Source organism: Amyelois transitella, chromosome 23 (assembly GCF_032362555.1).
Source record: "Amyelois transitella isolate CPQ chromosome 23, ilAmyTran1.1, whole genome shotgun sequence".
Lineage (NCBI taxonomy): Eukaryota > Metazoa > Arthropoda > Insecta > Lepidoptera > Pyralidae > Amyelois > Amyelois transitella.
In genome coordinates this window covers 5535612-5553046 of record NC_083526.1, presented here as the reverse complement: position 1 = coordinate 5553046, position 17435 = coordinate 5535612, and the positions used below count along the sequence as shown (strand labels likewise).

Genomic DNA, 17435 nt, shown 5'->3' with positions numbered 1-17435 from the left:
CTAGCTCTGAAAATACAACGATCCATAGAAAAACTACTATAACAACGTCACATGAATAACTTTGTGTCGAAAAATGTTGTTTTCTATCGACAATGTTTCAAGTATTCTCGTTAAAACTACAAAAAATTGGAATCTTATAAAACAACTTATCAAAAAAAAAAAAAACATTTGGGGCAGTTCTCAGTAACATACTACTTAAACTATTATAAAGATTTATAAAATACATAGTTTTTATATTCTAAATAACTCGCTTGTAAACAGTAAAACGATCACCATTCTACTGACAAAATGGATGGGGCATTTTGTAATAATTTTGTAACAGTTGATAATAATAATAAAATGTTAAATATAAGTAACAAAAATGGTAATACATTATGATCAACTTAGAAAATGGAAGAACTAAAATCGTGTGATTTTCTTTTTAATTTCATAGTTTTCGTTGACCTTGCGAACAAACTTTCATTTGGTCTCGAGCGCTGCTGTTTTCTCTTGGTTCTAGAAGGTTGTCCCATTGATGGGACCACGAGGAGAACTTTTTTATACAGCAGATTTGAAAGGGTTCTTGGTCAGATTTATCTACCGCTGACTGTACTACAAATATAAAAAATACGCGTTCTTTTCTCCGTCAGTCTTAAAGTTTGAGGCAGTAGGTATGAATCGTTATTTAATTTTTAGAGAGAATATAGCTTCTACGTGCCCTGCAGCAATGTCCAACACTTAAAGCAGTGGGTACTATATTTGAAACCAAACCTTTTCATCAAAGGTAAATACACCACTGCCGTGCAAAAAAGATTATAATCCACATCATTTAAATAGCTTCAGTCTGCGACTGCGGTGAAGGTACCCGCAGTCTTCTGGCTTCGTCCGCATCAAGCGCCCGCTTCATCTCGTAGTAGCGTTGTTTGAACGAATGAAGGTCGGAGTTTGCCCTGTCCAGCTCTAGACGGAGATCTGCCACTTGTTTCTCCCGCATGCTTAGTTCTGTAATTTTGAGATAGGACAATAAGAAAATATGATGTTTCAAGAGATTGATTCATTAAGAAGATATTTATTTGCGATCGATTATAAGGCTAATCTTTTATCTTCTCAGCGGGGCTAGCAAAGCACGCGGGACGACGTTTTTGTCGCGCGATATAGATACCTACTAACGCTGTTTCGCTTTTTATTGCGACGTGCGTAGCCACGCAGATGTTTGTTAAAAATTAGAAAGAGAAAGGAGATACTACTACTTAAATTCCCTGCGAGATTAATAATTGCAGGGAATTTGAATTAGACTAAATTGGGAGTCTTCTGAAACAAGGAAAAGAGGGCGCACAGGCGATAGTCTAGTCATGGCCATCTCTTAAGTTTGCATGTTGGGAGTATAAAAAAAGGATTCTTACCAGCAATAAGGCACTTCATTTTTGCAGTTCTCTGCGCCAAAGCCCGCTGCGTTCTCGTCAATGTTTGCTGAAATGAAGAGTTTTTATAAGAATATGAAGGCAACGGCTGCCATACACGAAAGAAAGGGACCGACCGAGATATCAGGATCCAAATGTGACTATTATTCAGGAACTGTTAAGTTAGTCTAAGTGCGTTGCAAGGCGACAACACATTATATTATTCCCATACTTAAGTACAAAATGGTATGTCTTTGTCCTCTTGCATTTTGACTTGAGCAGTGCTACACCTCTTCCGTAATTCGGCTCTTACAACCAGAAGATTAGCAGACCCTTGGGTCAGTGGAGGAATACAATAAATAATACAGGTATTAAACGCGCATTTAACGTACCTTTATTTTATCTCTGACGTTTTCTAGATTTACTTTATCTCAACGGCCAAAGAGTCGAATAAATAGTAGGTATACATAATGCATTGCGAAAGTTTTAAATCAGTAGTAGCAGAAATAGCCCAAGGTAATTGTAAAGCAGGGGCATTACCTCATAAACAAAAATTCAAAATATGACTCACTTGTATCTCGGGACTGGGCTGCAAGGCCAGCATGTCTTTCACAGCGCTGTATAGGTTCCTGGTCTCCTTCAGCTCACGATCTTTCAGTACCAGCATCTCGCTTTGAGCTAGCACCTTCCTGCAAAGAAGGAAGGTTAAGTTAGGTTAAACAATTCACTAGACCGTAGCTGTCATAGCGATAAGTTCTCTTATCCCTTTGCTAGCGAAACCCATACCATGATTCGCCTGGTATAGCCATAAGGTTGTTGAAGCTACGTCTTATGGAGTTGTTAATCACTGTTTTGGTAATCTCGAGGGCTTTAAAGCCTGTAGCGAGCGCGTAAGTAGTTACTCGTATGCAGTAAACGCGGCCGCGTTGCCAGGCAACCGAGCCCGGTGAGCGGTACCTCGGATCCCGCGCATCTCTCCGGACGACTAAGCGCCTCCTCCGCGACTCGCGCGCCAGTAGAGTCAAGATCGCGTTCGCTGCGCATACGTTTATGCATCCCATCATACGACCCTTATAAGCCTGTATAATCAAGCTATTCTCAAAAGAGTCTGTGGTCGAATCGGTAAGGTGCTTGGTCAAAACGTGGTTACCAATGACTATTTTCGAAGTTATGTTATGTACATTACTTTGATGAATCGATGCTCTTACGGTAAGGGAAAACATCGTGAGAAAACCAGCACATTCAGGCAACTGGATGTGTGACCATATGATCCAATACGGGTTAGATTCCCCTGCAAACATTATGGAGGTCAGATGGGAGTCGCTTCCTGTAAAACCTGACTTACCCAATCCAGGAAGAAGAATCAAGCTACTCTCAGATTACCATCTTGAAAAGAAATAACTTGCACAGATTGGACCATAACTATCATAATTGTAGTGATTTGCATGTGGAAATTTTCTCATGAAATTGTATTTTTACGTCATTGTAAGAATCTGAGATATTAACTGGCTATTGCAAAGAAGCACAAGAGCAAAATAAGTTCGCGTGCGAGATCAAGCACGAAATATATTTTTTACACACTTCAGACACAATTTTTGCGATCTTGCCTCGGCTTGCCTTGACTTAATCCCGTGTCGACTACAGAATGAGAATACTTAGTGCTCCATTTAAGCAATTACAGAAGCCGAGATTGTGACACTTTTTACTTGTATTTTCCCCGAGATAATATAGATAATCTAATATTTAATAACCTATTTATCTCAAAACAACATCCAAACATTGTAATAATTGCGAGTTAATTTAAAAGCGGTCACGCAACGAATGGATAAATTATTCAGTGATCTTAATATTCATTGATTAAGGAAATAACATTGAATTGTTTCAAAAGTGTAGATTTGAGTTAATATTTCAATCGCAGGAAACACCCAACTATGATATTAACGGTAATTTCCATCGCAGCGAAATTAAATAGTTTATACAAAGGCGAAGATTAGATGATTGCTATGGAATATCTTTATTGTTCACTGCTGATGATTATAAACAATAAAAAATATCCTTAATTAAACATTAACTTGAGCAGGTAAATCACTTCCTATCGGAAAAGAAATTAATATCTATCTGTAGGTACCTGCAGCACATAATAATATCATCTATCTATTTCTTATTTTTAAACAATGAGTTAGTAACTTTATGGTATGTGTACCTTTATTAACCATAACCACTTGACTTAGTGGTAAAAATATGTATGTATGAAATAGAGCTAGAGCTTCTGCGTGTGCTGGACATTGGTGTCTTCTTGTGACGTCGTCTTTACAGCCTGGGAGCCCTATATAAGCCCCGGACCTTCGCCTTTGGTCTACTTCAGCGCTCACCAAGTTAAGGAGCTTGTTATCCTCTGGCGGCTACTTGCTGGATATCTATAGCTAAACCCACGCCCTCTTAAAAATTGTAAAACTAATCACAAAAGGTTTTACTTATTCTATAGAGTTTTAATTATCTTTCATCACTCTTACCTGCGACGTTTTTCCCAAACATAGTGGCGCCCAACGTGGGGCCACTGTAACGTTGATGGCACACAATATAATGTAAACCCAATGTAATATAATATAAACAATAGATCTCACTTTTGCGTGACACGCAGCTTCTGCGTGAGCTGTACGCTCTCGGGGTCGGTGCCCTGCAGCTTCCGCCAGCGGTGCACGTTGAGAGGAGTCTCCAGAGATTCCTCTAGTGCTCGCACGCGAAGTCTCTCACGGCCCAACTCGCGTTCTAGGTTGAATACCTGAAGATAAAGAACTTTCTTTAATTGTAAATTCTAATAAGATACTGGTCGATGATAAGTTGCTTATTGTTTAATGGACACAAGTCAGTATAAAAGACTTATAATACTGAATTTTGTGAATCCACACTGGGGAATGAGCAGTGCACGGTGTGGATGATGAATGACTGTGGTGCACGGTGTGGATTCACCCATCCAAATAAGTCTTAAAGTAAACTTGCTTGATGATCATTGCGGTACTAACCCTAGCGAAAGCAGTCTCAATCTGCTGTCTAACGGCATTGATATGTCTCAATATTTAAGTATGCATTCCTTAGATCTAAATTAAAAAGAAATATGTTTGCCTCTAAAGCAGAGCTTAAGATGTCGCTTGCAAGCAACGAGTGCAAAAAGTAAGAGTACTATAATACCCTTTGAAGAGTAAGATACTCTTTACTCGTACTTACCTCAAGCCTCAAATCCGTCATGTTCTCTATCCCTTTCGAGAGCAAATTCTTCTCTTTCCGCAACCTGATGATCTCTAGTCGCAACAGACGAATATCCTCAACACGCTGCTCGTATTGACGTTCTCCTGTGAGAAACATATATATTCCCATCATAATCAGGTTATTATCAGCACTTTATAGTAGGTACGTGAGTTATGTGATGCCGGAGTAAACAGAGGATGTACAAGTTTCATTTTAATCTTCTAGTCCTTTTTATTCTAGCAATAACAACACGTCCAAAATAACAAAATCTGTATCGAAATTGTTGGGAGAGTTTGTATGTATTGTTAAAAAAGAATTTATTAAGAAATATTTAGCATGGTTGAAAACGTCTTAGACTGAAATGTCTGTACAAAACTCTTTAAAGTCACCTTTAAGAAAATTATCTGTTCCTACTGACCTCTATGCAGTGTGATCTCCAAGATCCTGATCTTCTCATACAGCAGTGAAATCTCATCGTTCCTCCTCACCAGCTGCGCGCCCACCACGTCGCGCTCGTTCATAAGACCTTCCAACTCTTTCATCAGTTTCGCTCGAGCTGTGTCACCTTCCTGCGAAATTACAACCAAGTTTATGTACTCCGTGTCCTCCTTTTGTTGATAACTTGTTAGTGCGGTGTATTTATTTATTTACATACATACATATGGTCACGTCTATATCCCTTGCGGGGTAGACAGAGCCAAAGTCTTGAAAAGACTGAATGGCCACGTTCAGCTATTTGGCTTAACGATAGAATTTATTTATTTACTTCTTGGCAATATCATAAATACATAATAAAATGTCTAAAAAAACGCGATAAAGATATAACGCGTCTTTGACAAAATTTTATAAAGACTCCTTTATGTAGTAATTGGCTCCTCCGCTGCCTTTTAAGTTCGCCTAAAACTAGCTATCAATCAAATAAATAAATGATACGACCTTTTAATTCCAGTCTAGTCTATCAATTAAGGTAACCTTTTGCGCATCATCTAATACATAATATGTTGATTTGTCTGTAAAGTTTTATCGCGGTCGACCAAAGGGAGATCTACGTCTAAGCTAAGTGTTATGCCTGGGGAACCCCGCCTCCGAGTCGGCGGTTCTACCTATTGAATTAGAGCATATTCCGATTCGGGAAAAATTTGATATCGCGATTTAGCGTTATCGCTCTTATTGGCTGATGGCGTAGCATGATTGCCTAATATGACTTGTGGCGCAAAGATGTCGCTACAGACTACATATATACCTGCACAATCCTATTCAGCCTAGCTTCCTCTTGCCTCAACGCTGCTATATCAGCCCTGGCGTCTGATAGTTTGACGAGCCCAGCTTGCACTTCACTGCGCAGCATTTCCACCTTCTTGTTGCATTTGGCCAGGACGCCTTCGCAGGTCTTCAACCCTGACTCCTTTCCGCTGATGTCCTCTTTGAGCTGCTCGATTTGGTATGCTAGCATCTGTAAATATAGTAATGCATTAGTTATGTGCGTTTGTGTGAGTCAGGTTTTTACACGAAGCGACTCTTACTCGTATCTGACCACCGCAGCCTTTGCAGGTAAACCTAACAATTTCTCTCATCTTCCTGTGTTTCCTGTTGAACCCTAGCCTAGCGCGTTTCAGAGTCAGGATCCACCGTTTTTGCTTAAATTACATTCCGGGCATTGTACGACGCTTCTGTTTTTGAGGCTCTTGTTTCCTATAATTTAATTAGAAAAGTTAATACCTTTCTGGAAGTATTGCACATCATGAAGGTTGTAATGGCTGTCTAAAATAAAATCTATCTAGACCGTCGCCATTTTGGTTAAATTTATATTTCGTGTGATACTATGCTTCTGACCTTTAGTTTCTGTTTCAGGTCTTGTATCTCATCCAAGGCCTCCGTATAATTCTTGTGCAGCATGTTCCTCTCAGCTCTGGTGGCGTCCAGAGCCACTGACAGCTTACGGACCTTGATGCTCTCCTCCCGGAGCGCCTTGTTCAGGTCCAGGATGTCAGCAGTGCGCAGGCGCACCTCCTCTGTTGACAGAAGCTCATTTTGACAATATGATTTTTTAAATAAAGGTCTACTTAGACAAGCTTTTGCCCGGGTAGAGTTCCTGTGAGAATTTTGAAACCAAATCTACCTATACAAAAAATTTCATCAATTTTAAACCGTAACAGATTAATATATAGACTTTCGCATTTATACTATAGTATTGAAAGTATAGATATGAAGATCGCATTCATCTATATATTCGTTGGTTTCGTGCCGACAAGACGATCAATTAAACTTAGTATATCAATCAGTTCAGATCAAGTCAAGAGAAAACGTCTGATGAGCGAAAGAGACAAATGCCGGAAGGAAGCTGTATGTTTAAAAAAAGATAAAAACATTATATCGCCTTTACTTAAAACTATAGTCATATTCCATAAGCTATAAGGAAAATAGCGATAAGAATGATCAATAAAATCGCTTATTACCATAAATGGAGATGACATGTGTAAATTAATTACTTGATTTACGGCATGAGCGTAAAATCGCCATTTTCGCATGTAAAGTAGGTAGTCGTTACTTTAACAGTAATGTTTAACTTCTCATGTTATAAATGCGAAAGTGAAATTGTTAGTTGATCTTTAAGTATACACATAATCTTAATTTCATCGGTTTAGTTGACAGCTCGTCATTTTACGTATTTCGGTACGTCGCATTATTATCACGTCTCTTGGCTTAACTAGACAACATCTGCTACTTGTCTCATGCTGTATTTCGTCACTTTCGCAATTCGTCCGACGAGCATGTACAATCAAGTTTATAATTGTTAACCATTTTTTCCTATTAATCTATTTTATGCTTCTCGGAGAATATTTTATGAATAACAAACATATCATCTATTTATTTATACGAGTACCTACATAAGACTGAAGAAGATTATGCTGTTTCAATTATTATAAACGCAACCAAAGAAGAGGAAAGTAAATTGCGAATTCGGACTAATTTATAATGATATTTTCTATTTTTGTTCATAATAAAATATTAGAATAATCTGGATTTTACTTTTATGCCTTCTTGTACAATGTCGGACGAATTGCGAAAGTGACGAAATACAGCATGAGACAAGTAGGAGATGTTGTCTAGTTACGTCAAGAGACGTGATAATAATGCGACGTATTAAGATAATGCCGAAATACGTAAAATGACGAGCTATTAAATCATTATCCCATCCAGCTAAACGTGGCCTTTCAATATTTTCATATAACCATACATTATTAACCATAATTACAAACAAAACATACATACATATAGTCACGTCTATATCCCTTGCGAGGTAGACAGAGCCAGCAGTCTTGAAAAACTGAAAGGCCAACTTCAGCTGTTCTGCTTAATCATAGAATTGAGATTCAAACAAAAACTCTAGTTAAATCGTCAGTCATACTTGTCGAAAGTTGATGATATCATATAGCGATTTGATTTACTTACGTTAATTATTAAGTATTTTATAATTTTTTAAGTTATTGAATTAGGTTTTTACGTAATTTATTCGTTAAAGTCAAATAAATCAGTAGCTACTGGATACCCAATATTGGGACAGGATTGATAAGAGTATAATAGGAAAACAATTGTAACATCGTAAATAAAAAAATTACTTGACTCAATTAAGACATCCTATACCTTTGATTAAGTAATTAATTCAGACAGGTGGAAAAACATTTTGGCAACTTCCTAAATGCTATAATTCCGCTTGTCAAAACTAATTCATACAAATGAAAAAACAAAATATAAGAAGTAACTAATTACTTATTCATTTCATGAAATAAAATCATGTTGAATCAATAAGTATTTACAATAGGCTTCCGTAGTCGCCGCACAATTTATTAACATATTTTTTTTCTTGGATTAATTTTTAATATTCTTAGTACCACGGCATCCTTATAGGGTAAAGAATTTTATAATTTTTCTGAGATGCTAATTGACGTGTCTATTATGTAAATAGGTCATTGTGCAAATCAAACACACATTGTATATTTGACATGTTTCCGACATTTTAAACCTTTGTACGCTCTTTATGCCTGTCTATCTGTCTGTTTGTAGTGTACTCGCAAATTATACATAATTGATAAAACATGTTATTAAGTTACAATTATAATCTTGAGGTATGTTAAAATCTATGAATATTTGCATTTACTGTGTGTTAATTTATTGTTGCAAATTACGTAGCTGCAGTGTAGGAATCTAGAAGTGATTGTAATAAATAAAATATTAAAAATAATACATATCTATTAAAGTACGAAAGGAGAAAACAATACACAATGTGAAAAATTTAATTTTTTCCGCAATTACATAGATTGCCTTGAAGAGTAAATTTTGAGGAACGAAACAGGATAAGGTATCATGATTTACCTGATATTTCATCAATCTTTTCATTAAGTGCAATAGTCTCCTCCAGCATTCTGCAAAAAAGGACTCATGTAAATAGAGTTTCTTAAACCTTTTTGTCTTTAACAAAATAATATTTAATACATGCCACAGTCTGTACCTAATTAATTAGTATTTAACTCAAAAAGTATCCTGTTGAAATTGAATTAAGTAGGTATTTTGAGACATCGATTGACTTTATGTAAGTAAATGAACAATTTTTTTGTGGCATTAGTTGCATCTTCATTCGCTCTGTGTCGGATTCCACTCTCCGATACCTAAGTATTTTTATTACCACTTTGTTCAGTCTTCGGTTTCTTGATTTATGTGGTTGAAGTTATGTCAAAGTAACGCATAATATTTGTTCCCCATTGAATCCAAGGCTTCCTCATAATATGAAATTTATCAATGTGATTTCGTGTCTTCAATCACCTGTCCTTGTCCTTCTCCAGCTGTCGTATGAGCAGCCTCTGCTTGGTGATCTGCGCCGCGTTCATCTCCAGCTCGTGTTCCAGCTGCTTGCGACGCTGCTCCTGGAGATTCAGCATTTGCAGATTCTCCAGGGCTTCATCTGAGAATTAAAGAATTTTCCGTGTAAAGTAATTGTCTTTTATCCAAAAGATGTAGAAGATATAGCGAATTTTGTTTAGCAAAGCATCGTACTGATGGCAAATTTAACTATAGAACTGGATGGACTTGTTTACTTTGTTCCAGAGATGTTAATGTAAATTCAGAGTGTTATATGTGTAAACCGTGATGCTAGGTTGAATGTAAAAAATCATAAAAAGACAGCTGAATGCGAAGCTGGATTTCAATATAGCTGCTCTGTACAAAACAAGCAGGCCAAACATTTATGACGAGGACAGAAAATATCTGGTCTTTCCATCCTTATTAAATTCTTAGCAAAATATCTATGGTCTTGCTGCAGTAGCTTAAGGCTGGATCAAATCTAAGTCAACTGGATATCATATCAACTGGATATTATATCAACTGGAGATAATATCAACTGGATTAAATCTAAGTACTTACTCTGGATCTTCTGCATGTTCTTGTTAAGAATGTCCTTCTCCCTGTTGAGGTTCTCGATGTCCCTCCTGTCGGCCTCCGCCGCCTTCTTGCTCAGCATTATCTCGCGCTCCATCACGCTCACTTGTTGACGGAGACGATCTCTAGATGGGAGGTAGAATTTATTTAGAAAGATTTCTCTGTTGTTTGAGATGCATTGTTGGTCACTGTTACTGGTGTTTCTACGGGACTAGGGTTAAGAATAATTATAAAGCTTATCAAAAACTAGAAATTTTGTATTTAATGTAAATAGTAAAAACCTGCAAATAAAGCACAAATGTTCATGCTGCCTACGATGGGTACGTTATTTTGTTAACAGTGAAAACTTTCCCAAATCTCAAAATATAAATATGTTCATACATACATACATACATACATATGATCACGTCTATATCCCTTGCGGGGTAGACAGAGCCAACAGTCTTGAAAAGACTGAATGGCCACGTTCAGCTATTTGGCTTAATGATAGAACCGAGATTCAAATAGTGACAGGTTGCTAGCCCATCGCCTAAAAGAGGAATCCTAAGTTTATAAGCCTATCCCTTAGTCGCCTTTTACGACATCCATGGGAAAGAGATGGAGTGGTCCTATTCTTTTTTTGTAATAGTGCCGGGAACCACACGGCACTAAATATGTTCATGAGTGGCTATGAAGCCTTTTCAAGTACTTGCGTCTTTTCAAAGTCACAGCCACATCTTTTCATAGCGTATGTACCCGAGAAGTACCCGAGACTTCATATCTTCATCATGAAAAGAGACTTGTGTCTTGCTTACCTCTCAGACTCCACAGAAGCTTTGGCTTTCTCCAAGAGCTGATAACGTTTGGTCTGCTGCACCGCCTCTTTCCTCATTTTGGACACTTCGTTGCGTAGTCTCGTTCCTTCGTCAGTCATGTTCTATTCAAATTCAATAAAAGTAGTGGGTAGGTACTATCTTTTCATATTTAAATTTAATTTTACGCTATGATATGTAATGCCAATTCACTCCACATACCTTCAGTTCCCTATTAGCATTCTGCAACGCCTGCTTATTCTTCTCAAACTGTGCGTTGGTGTTGTCCAGCTGTTCTCTCAGGTTGGCAGCCTTGATCATGGCCGCTTCCTGTTCCCCCCTGGCCGTCTCCAGCTTGTTCCCCATGTCCCGGAGCTGGCGGTCCCGTCGTTCCAGGGTCTTCTCGGCTTTTGACAACTATAGCATAAAAAGTATTTCAACATGTCACGTTTTCGTCGTCTGCGATCTTTTAATCTTCTGGATGGAGATCTATTTTATTTAGATTAAGAAATACTTGCGCGCTTTTAGTAATTACGGCTAGGAGGATCCTGTAATTAGGGAGCCTTAGACAATTACGTATATAATGAACCTTCCTATTTTTATAGGAATCACGAAGACAAGATCCGATTTGTCTCCTAGTTGTTCCAGTTACTAACAGATCAGCATTATTTTCAGTTATTATAGAAAATATCTTGGTTAACATAAAATCGCCAATCTTCGTCGAGAAACGGCAAGAAGAATAGCTAAGAGTACAACCTTCTTTCTTATATCAATAATGCAAAAGTTACATTGCAAACTACTGAATCTTTCAAAACCTAAAAATTTCTGAACGGATTTTGATGAAATATTCTACACTGGTAGATCCTGATATTACATGTTAGTCTATATGTTAGAAATATATACCTATATTTAGAACTGTTTTGTAACATTCTATAAATATTCATTATATGACGGCGTCTGTGACGCAGCGGTAGTACGCTTGTGACACCGGAGGTCCCGGGTTCGAATCCCGGCCAGGGCATGATGAGAAACGAACTTTCTATGATTGGCTTGGGTCTTGGACGTTTATCTATATAAGTATTTATAATATAGTATCGTTGAGTTAGTATCTCGTGACACAAGTCTCGAACTTACTTCGAGACTGACTCAATCTGTGTTGTCTGTCCCGTATATATTTATTTATGAATTGAAAATAGTAGCAAAAGTACCTTATCGGTGAGGTTGCTGATGGTCGTTCCTCTGCTTTCAACTTCGGACTTCAGAGTTGCGCTCTCGCCTTTCAAGTGATCCACAAGGCGGTTTTGACGCACCGCGTTGTTATCGGCTTCCTACAATATAACAGCATTTAGTTTACATTTTAAAAAGAATAGGGCCACTCCATCTCTTTTCCACGGATGTCGTAAAAGGCGGCTAAGGGATAGGGTTATAAACTTGGGATTTTTCTTTTAAGCGATGGGCTAGCAACCTGTCACTATTTGAATCTCAATTCTTTCGTCAAGACAAACAGCTGAGCGTGGCCTATCAGTGTTTTTTAATTTAAATGAGTATGAATTGGTTTTGTGCTGTAGCTTCAAAAGTAAAGGTAACCATGATGGCCGCCAATCTTCGTCCAGAAACGGCAGCATAAGAAGAAATAGTTAAGAGTACTACCTTCTTCCTTATATTAACAAAGCGAAAGTATGCAATATGTGTGCGTTTGTGTTTGTTAACTCTTCACGCCAAAACTTCTGAACGGATTTTGATGAAATTTTCTACACGGGTGGAATATTACCTGGAATAACATAAATGTAAGTATTTTTTCCCGAATTTCCCACGGGAGCGAATCTCCGGGAGAGCGAGCTAATACTAAATACATATTTATACCTCCAGCTGCTCCTCCAACTTGGCTATGTTATCCTCAGCCGTGTTCATCTTTTGCTCCAACTCCTCGACGTAGCCCAGAGAGTTGGTCAGCCTCAGTTTGATGGCGTCCAGCTCTCCCTGGAGACGCGCCTTTTCTTTCTCGAACTTTTCCTTTTCTTTCACGGCAGATGTCGCCCCGCTTGAGGTAATAAGCAGAAATTATAAAACCGTGTAGTAGTGTAGTGCCGTGTGGTTCCCGGAACCAAATAAAAAAACAAGAATAGGACCACTCCATCTCGTTACCGTAAATGTCGTAAAAGGCGATTAAGGTATAGGCTTATAAACTTGCGGTTCTTCTTTTAGGCGATGGGCTCTCAATCTATCTAAAAGCCAAACAGCTGAACGTGGCCTATCAGTCTTTTCAACACTGTTGGCTCTGTCTAACCCGCAAGAGATAGAGACGTGATTATATGTATGTATTAAAAACTATAAGAGCTACAACTTTACAGTTTCCTAAATTTCTCTCGCCAATCTTTTTATAGATCCTTTGCAAGTGCACTACAAATATGTATTTTAATATTTGGCTGCAGTTCAGTTTGTTCCGCCGCTTCTTCTACACATGCGCTTTGGAAGCGGTAGTAGTTATAATTAGATTTAAGTGATGTGACGTCAATAAGTGATACCTTGTATCCAATTTTGAAAATAAATCTATTCTATTCTATTCCCTGTTTTAGCTTTTTCAAGGTCCTCTCTCATTTTTACGAAAAATTCGGTAAAAATCGGTTATAAGTATGAGATCAATCAAATTACACCGTTTATTCTTCATTGGTTTATTTATTTAGTTTGTCAGCTAAAGCTTTTAATTGAAAATGTTTGCGAAGGAAACACAACATATCTAAACTGTCATCTGCCAAACTGCTGCGTATTTTAGAAGCAATATAGCCAGCAGCAGAAAATGCCCTTTCGGCTTCCACACTTGTCGGCGGTATTCCTTTTAGGGCTTTATATGTAAATGTTAGATATTTTGAAGTGTGGTTGCCGGCACCAATACAAAAAAGAATAGGACCACTCCATCTCTTTCCCATGGATGTCGTAAAAGGCGACTAAGGGATAGGCTTGCAAACTTGGGATTCTTTTTCAGGCGATGGGCTAGCAACCTGTCACTATTTGAATCTCAATTCTATCATTAAGCCAAATATCTGAACGTGGCCATTCAGTCTTTTCAAGACTGTTGGCTCTGTCTACCCCGCAGGGGATATAGACGTGACCATATGTATGTATGTATGTTAGATATTTTCCCATTGACCCCCAGATTCAAAGAGAGTCATTTCTTTTTTTATAATGGACTCAAGTGTATTAGCTCGAGATGGTGACGGTGATGGTGACGACATGCCGACGATATATAGTTAACTCTAACTCCAAGTTCCTTTGCCAGTGCGTTACCTACCCGCCGACCGACAGTCACCGCACCGAGCGATCGCGCTCGCGAGAGGTCGCAGGCACGCTTTTTTCAGTCCCGCAAATCTCGCGGATCCCGCACCCGTAATCCCGCATCACGCAGGAGTGGAAAAGGACGCGGGATCCCGCAATACCGAGATCTCGGTATATCGAGATTGGAAGCCCTAAATGATATTAATATGGAAGTTTGTACAGAGATTCACTTCTATAGAAAATGCGATGGAAAAGTGCTCACGCGTCATCGTCCCCCGCTCTCTTTCTCGCGTCCAGTTCCTTCTCCAGCCTGGCCACTGTCTTCTTCATGGTCTCCAGGCTCTCCACGCTGGCGAGTTCTCTTGCATGCATGGCATCTGCCAGGGCTCGGGCTTCCTCTGTCAAAAAAAATGTCTTTATAAAATACCTACCGAAGTCAATTCCCATCTATATGTAGATGTAACTTGGTGTCGTGTTTGTGTCGTGTGGTTCCTGGCACCTATATATAAAAAGAATAGGACCACTCCGTCTCTTTCTCATGACTGTTGGAAAATGGATGTTGTAAAACGCGATTAAGGGATAGGCTTATAAACTTGGGACTCTTCTTTTAGGCGATGGGCTATCAACCTGCACTATTTGAATCTCATTAAGCCTAACTGCTGAACGTGGCCTGTCAGTCTTTCAAGTCTGCTGGCTCTGTCTACCCCGCAAAGGATATAGATGTGATTATATGAATGAATGATGAATTTGGCGTTGACAAATTTCTTTAATTTTAGAACAATTTTGATATTGTGTGAACGCATGTCAGATATATTCTGATCATGACAATAATCACCACAGATTTTTGATTCCAAGTTCTACTTATTAAGGCGTACAGATGGGACTTAAGAACTAGACAAAAATCATTGATTTTCATCATCCTCCTGGCGCTTGTCCAGGGTTTGTCTATGGTCACCCCTGAATGGTGGTAGGCAAGTTAATAATAGGAACTTTCTTGACCCTGGACAGCAGTTACCCAACTGGCATTGACCATAACAGTTTCAATAAGTGAAAGCACTTACTTCTAGTAGCCTTTTACCACATACAAGCGATTCAGTTAGAGTTGTCCTATTATAAACCGCCTAAAACCACAAGGCAAGATGATTTCGACGGCCTCAGTGGCGCAGCTGTAGTGTCTAGTGCTTGTCTGTGTCACCGGAGGTCCCGGGTTCGAATCCCGGCCAGGGCATGATGAGAAACGAACTTTCTCTGATTAGCCTGGGTCTTGGATGTTTATCTATATAAGTATTTATTCTAAATACAGTACCGTTGAGTTAGTATCTCGTAACACAAGTTTCGAACTTACTTCGAGGCAAACTCAATCTGTGTAATTTGTCCTGTGTATATTTATGACGTGAAATAAGAAACTCACTGATGTCCGCTCGCTGTTTATCTATAATTTTATGATCTTCAGCAATTTCCGCGAGGTAGTCTGACACAGTGTCGTCAAAGCGATGTAGCCTATTCTGTAAATCAATTAGCCAATTAAAGAGGCGATTGAAAAGGGGGGGAAATGGTCATAAGGAGTAGGTCACAGGAGGAGGTCATAATGGTCTTTAGACACGTAAGGATCTAACCTAACGCCAGGAGGAAGAAGAAGCAGTGTAATAGTCAAGTCAAGAGTTACACTAAACTGATGAGCTTGCATAAGAAGATGGAACTCTGGATGCTATTTTTGTGAAATGTCAGAAGCAATAGTCTCGAACTTTGAGGTTAGCTCTCCTAATAAACACTGGTGTAAATGAACTACCTACTTAAAACAATGCATTTAACAAAAAAAAAAAAACAAATAATATCATATACTTTAAGGGAAGTGATCTCGCCAATGTGATGTGTATTCTCTTCCTTCATCTTCAAATAGGAGTCGTAAAGCTTGGTGTACACGTCTGCATACAGCTTCAGACCTTCCGCCTCCCGCAGCTGCTCCAAGACCTGGAGAAAGTACATTTATTTATATATAAAAAAATAAATCATACATACATATGGTGACGTCTATATCCCTCGCGGGGTAGACAGAGCCAACAGTCTTGAAAAGACTGAATGGCCACATTCAGCTATTTGGCTTAACGATAGAATTGAAATTCAACTAGTGGCAGGTTGCTAGCGCATCGCCTAAAAAAGAATCCCAAGTTTGTACGCCTATCCCTTAGTCGCCTTTTACGACATCCATGGAAAAGAGATGGAGTGGTCCTATTCTTTTTTGTATTGGTGCCGGGAGCCACACGACAAAAAGAAATCATTAAGCCAAATAGCTGAACGTGGCCATTAAGTCTTCAAGACTGTTGGCTCTGTCTACCCCGCATGGGATATAGACGTGACCATATGTATGAATGTATGTATAAAAAAAGAACAAGGAGAGTGTGAAGGTCGGAGTGGGAAGACCTAGACGAACGTATCTTGATCAAATTAAGGACGTCCTGGTAAAGGGCCTGAGAGTACCCGAAACCGCCTAGCTTGCATGAAGTGAGTTATGAATGTGGATGAAGCGAAGTAAGTATGCAGAGATCGTGGCAAGTGGAAAGAGGTAGTCTCTGCCTAGCCCTACGGGAAAGAGGCGTGATTTTATGTACGTATGTATAAAAAAAGAAATAACAAACAGTATCAGTCTACAGTACTAACTTAAAGTTAATCAACTCAGTTTTTTACTGTAAGAAATTTCCACAAAAGCTTAAACCCGGTCGAAAGCATTGTGACATGAATAAGCCTTATTCTTTAATTGTCCTCTGAAAAGATCATAAAAATTAACAGGTTACATCAATTTGAGTAGTAATTATTAGGTACAGTCACCTGCGGAGAAAGTTGATGCCCTAAAGTTTTGGTTTGTACATCGTTTCTCTATAAGCGGCTGTACACAAAAATTTTAAGTCAGATGTTGCACCTTTGACTTAACCTACTTACTTTCTCATACTCCTTCTCTGCTTCCGTGGTTTCTGACGCGATCCTCATCGCCGCCCCGAAGGTTTCTTCCTCATCATCCATGGTGAGTAAACAATATGACTACAAAACAAGTGAAAAATAAGCGAAAAATAAAAAAAAAACGTGCAATTTTGTCGCACGGTGCGCGGGCTGTTTGGTTGCTACGCGACTGAGTTGCTAGGCGTCATGATAAGGTTTTACGTTTTTAGCACCAGTTGCATTTGCAATGTAAACTTTTTCTTGTAAATACTTATTTGTATATTTTCAAATTCAACATTTTTTTTTCTATATGGTACTCTTCTTAATGTCATTGTCAGAGTTACTCAAAATGGAGAAATAAACCCTCCACGCGAAGACC

At 38.7% G+C, this 17435-nt stretch overlaps 1 protein-coding gene across 1 annotated transcript; it reads right to left on the bottom strand.

Annotated features, from left to right (window-relative positions):
• Positions 1 to 54: 54 nt before the first annotated feature.
• LOC106130672 (cilia- and flagella-associated protein 58) lies at positions 55 to 17205 on the bottom strand. Its single transcript, XM_013329570.2, has 19 exons — positions 17060 to 17205; positions 15965 to 16093; positions 15534 to 15627; positions 14385 to 14520; positions 12713 to 12890; positions 12058 to 12177; positions 11072 to 11266; positions 10853 to 10974; positions 10044 to 10183; positions 9447 to 9585; positions 9000 to 9049; positions 6459 to 6637; positions 5869 to 6078; positions 5044 to 5194; positions 4605 to 4729; positions 4004 to 4161; positions 1951 to 2068; positions 1383 to 1449; positions 55 to 981 (listed from the first exon to the last, which is right to left on the bottom strand). The coding sequence occupies exons 1-19, from the start codon at positions 17138 to 17140 to the stop codon at positions 809 to 811; spliced, it is 2565 nt and encodes an 854-aa protein (XP_013185024.1). The 5' UTR covers positions 17141 to 17205; the 3' UTR covers positions 55 to 808.
• Positions 17206 to 17435: the final 230 nt, after the last annotated feature.

Bases quoted from the DNA above. Each gene is read 5' to 3' on its own strand.
- LOC106130672 (XM_013329570.2), bottom strand. From the start codon at position 17,140: ATGGATGATGAGGAAGAAACCTTCGGGGCGGCGATGAGGATCGCGTCA. The intron at 10,975-11,071 runs GTATGTGGAGTG...GAATTTGAATAG, and splicing joins ATGCTAATAGGGAACTGAAG to AACATGACTGACGAAGGAAC. The intron at 10,184-10,852 runs GTAAGCAAGACA...CCTCCCATCTAG, and splicing joins GCTTCTGTGGAGTCTGAGAG to AGATCGTCTCCGTCAACAAG.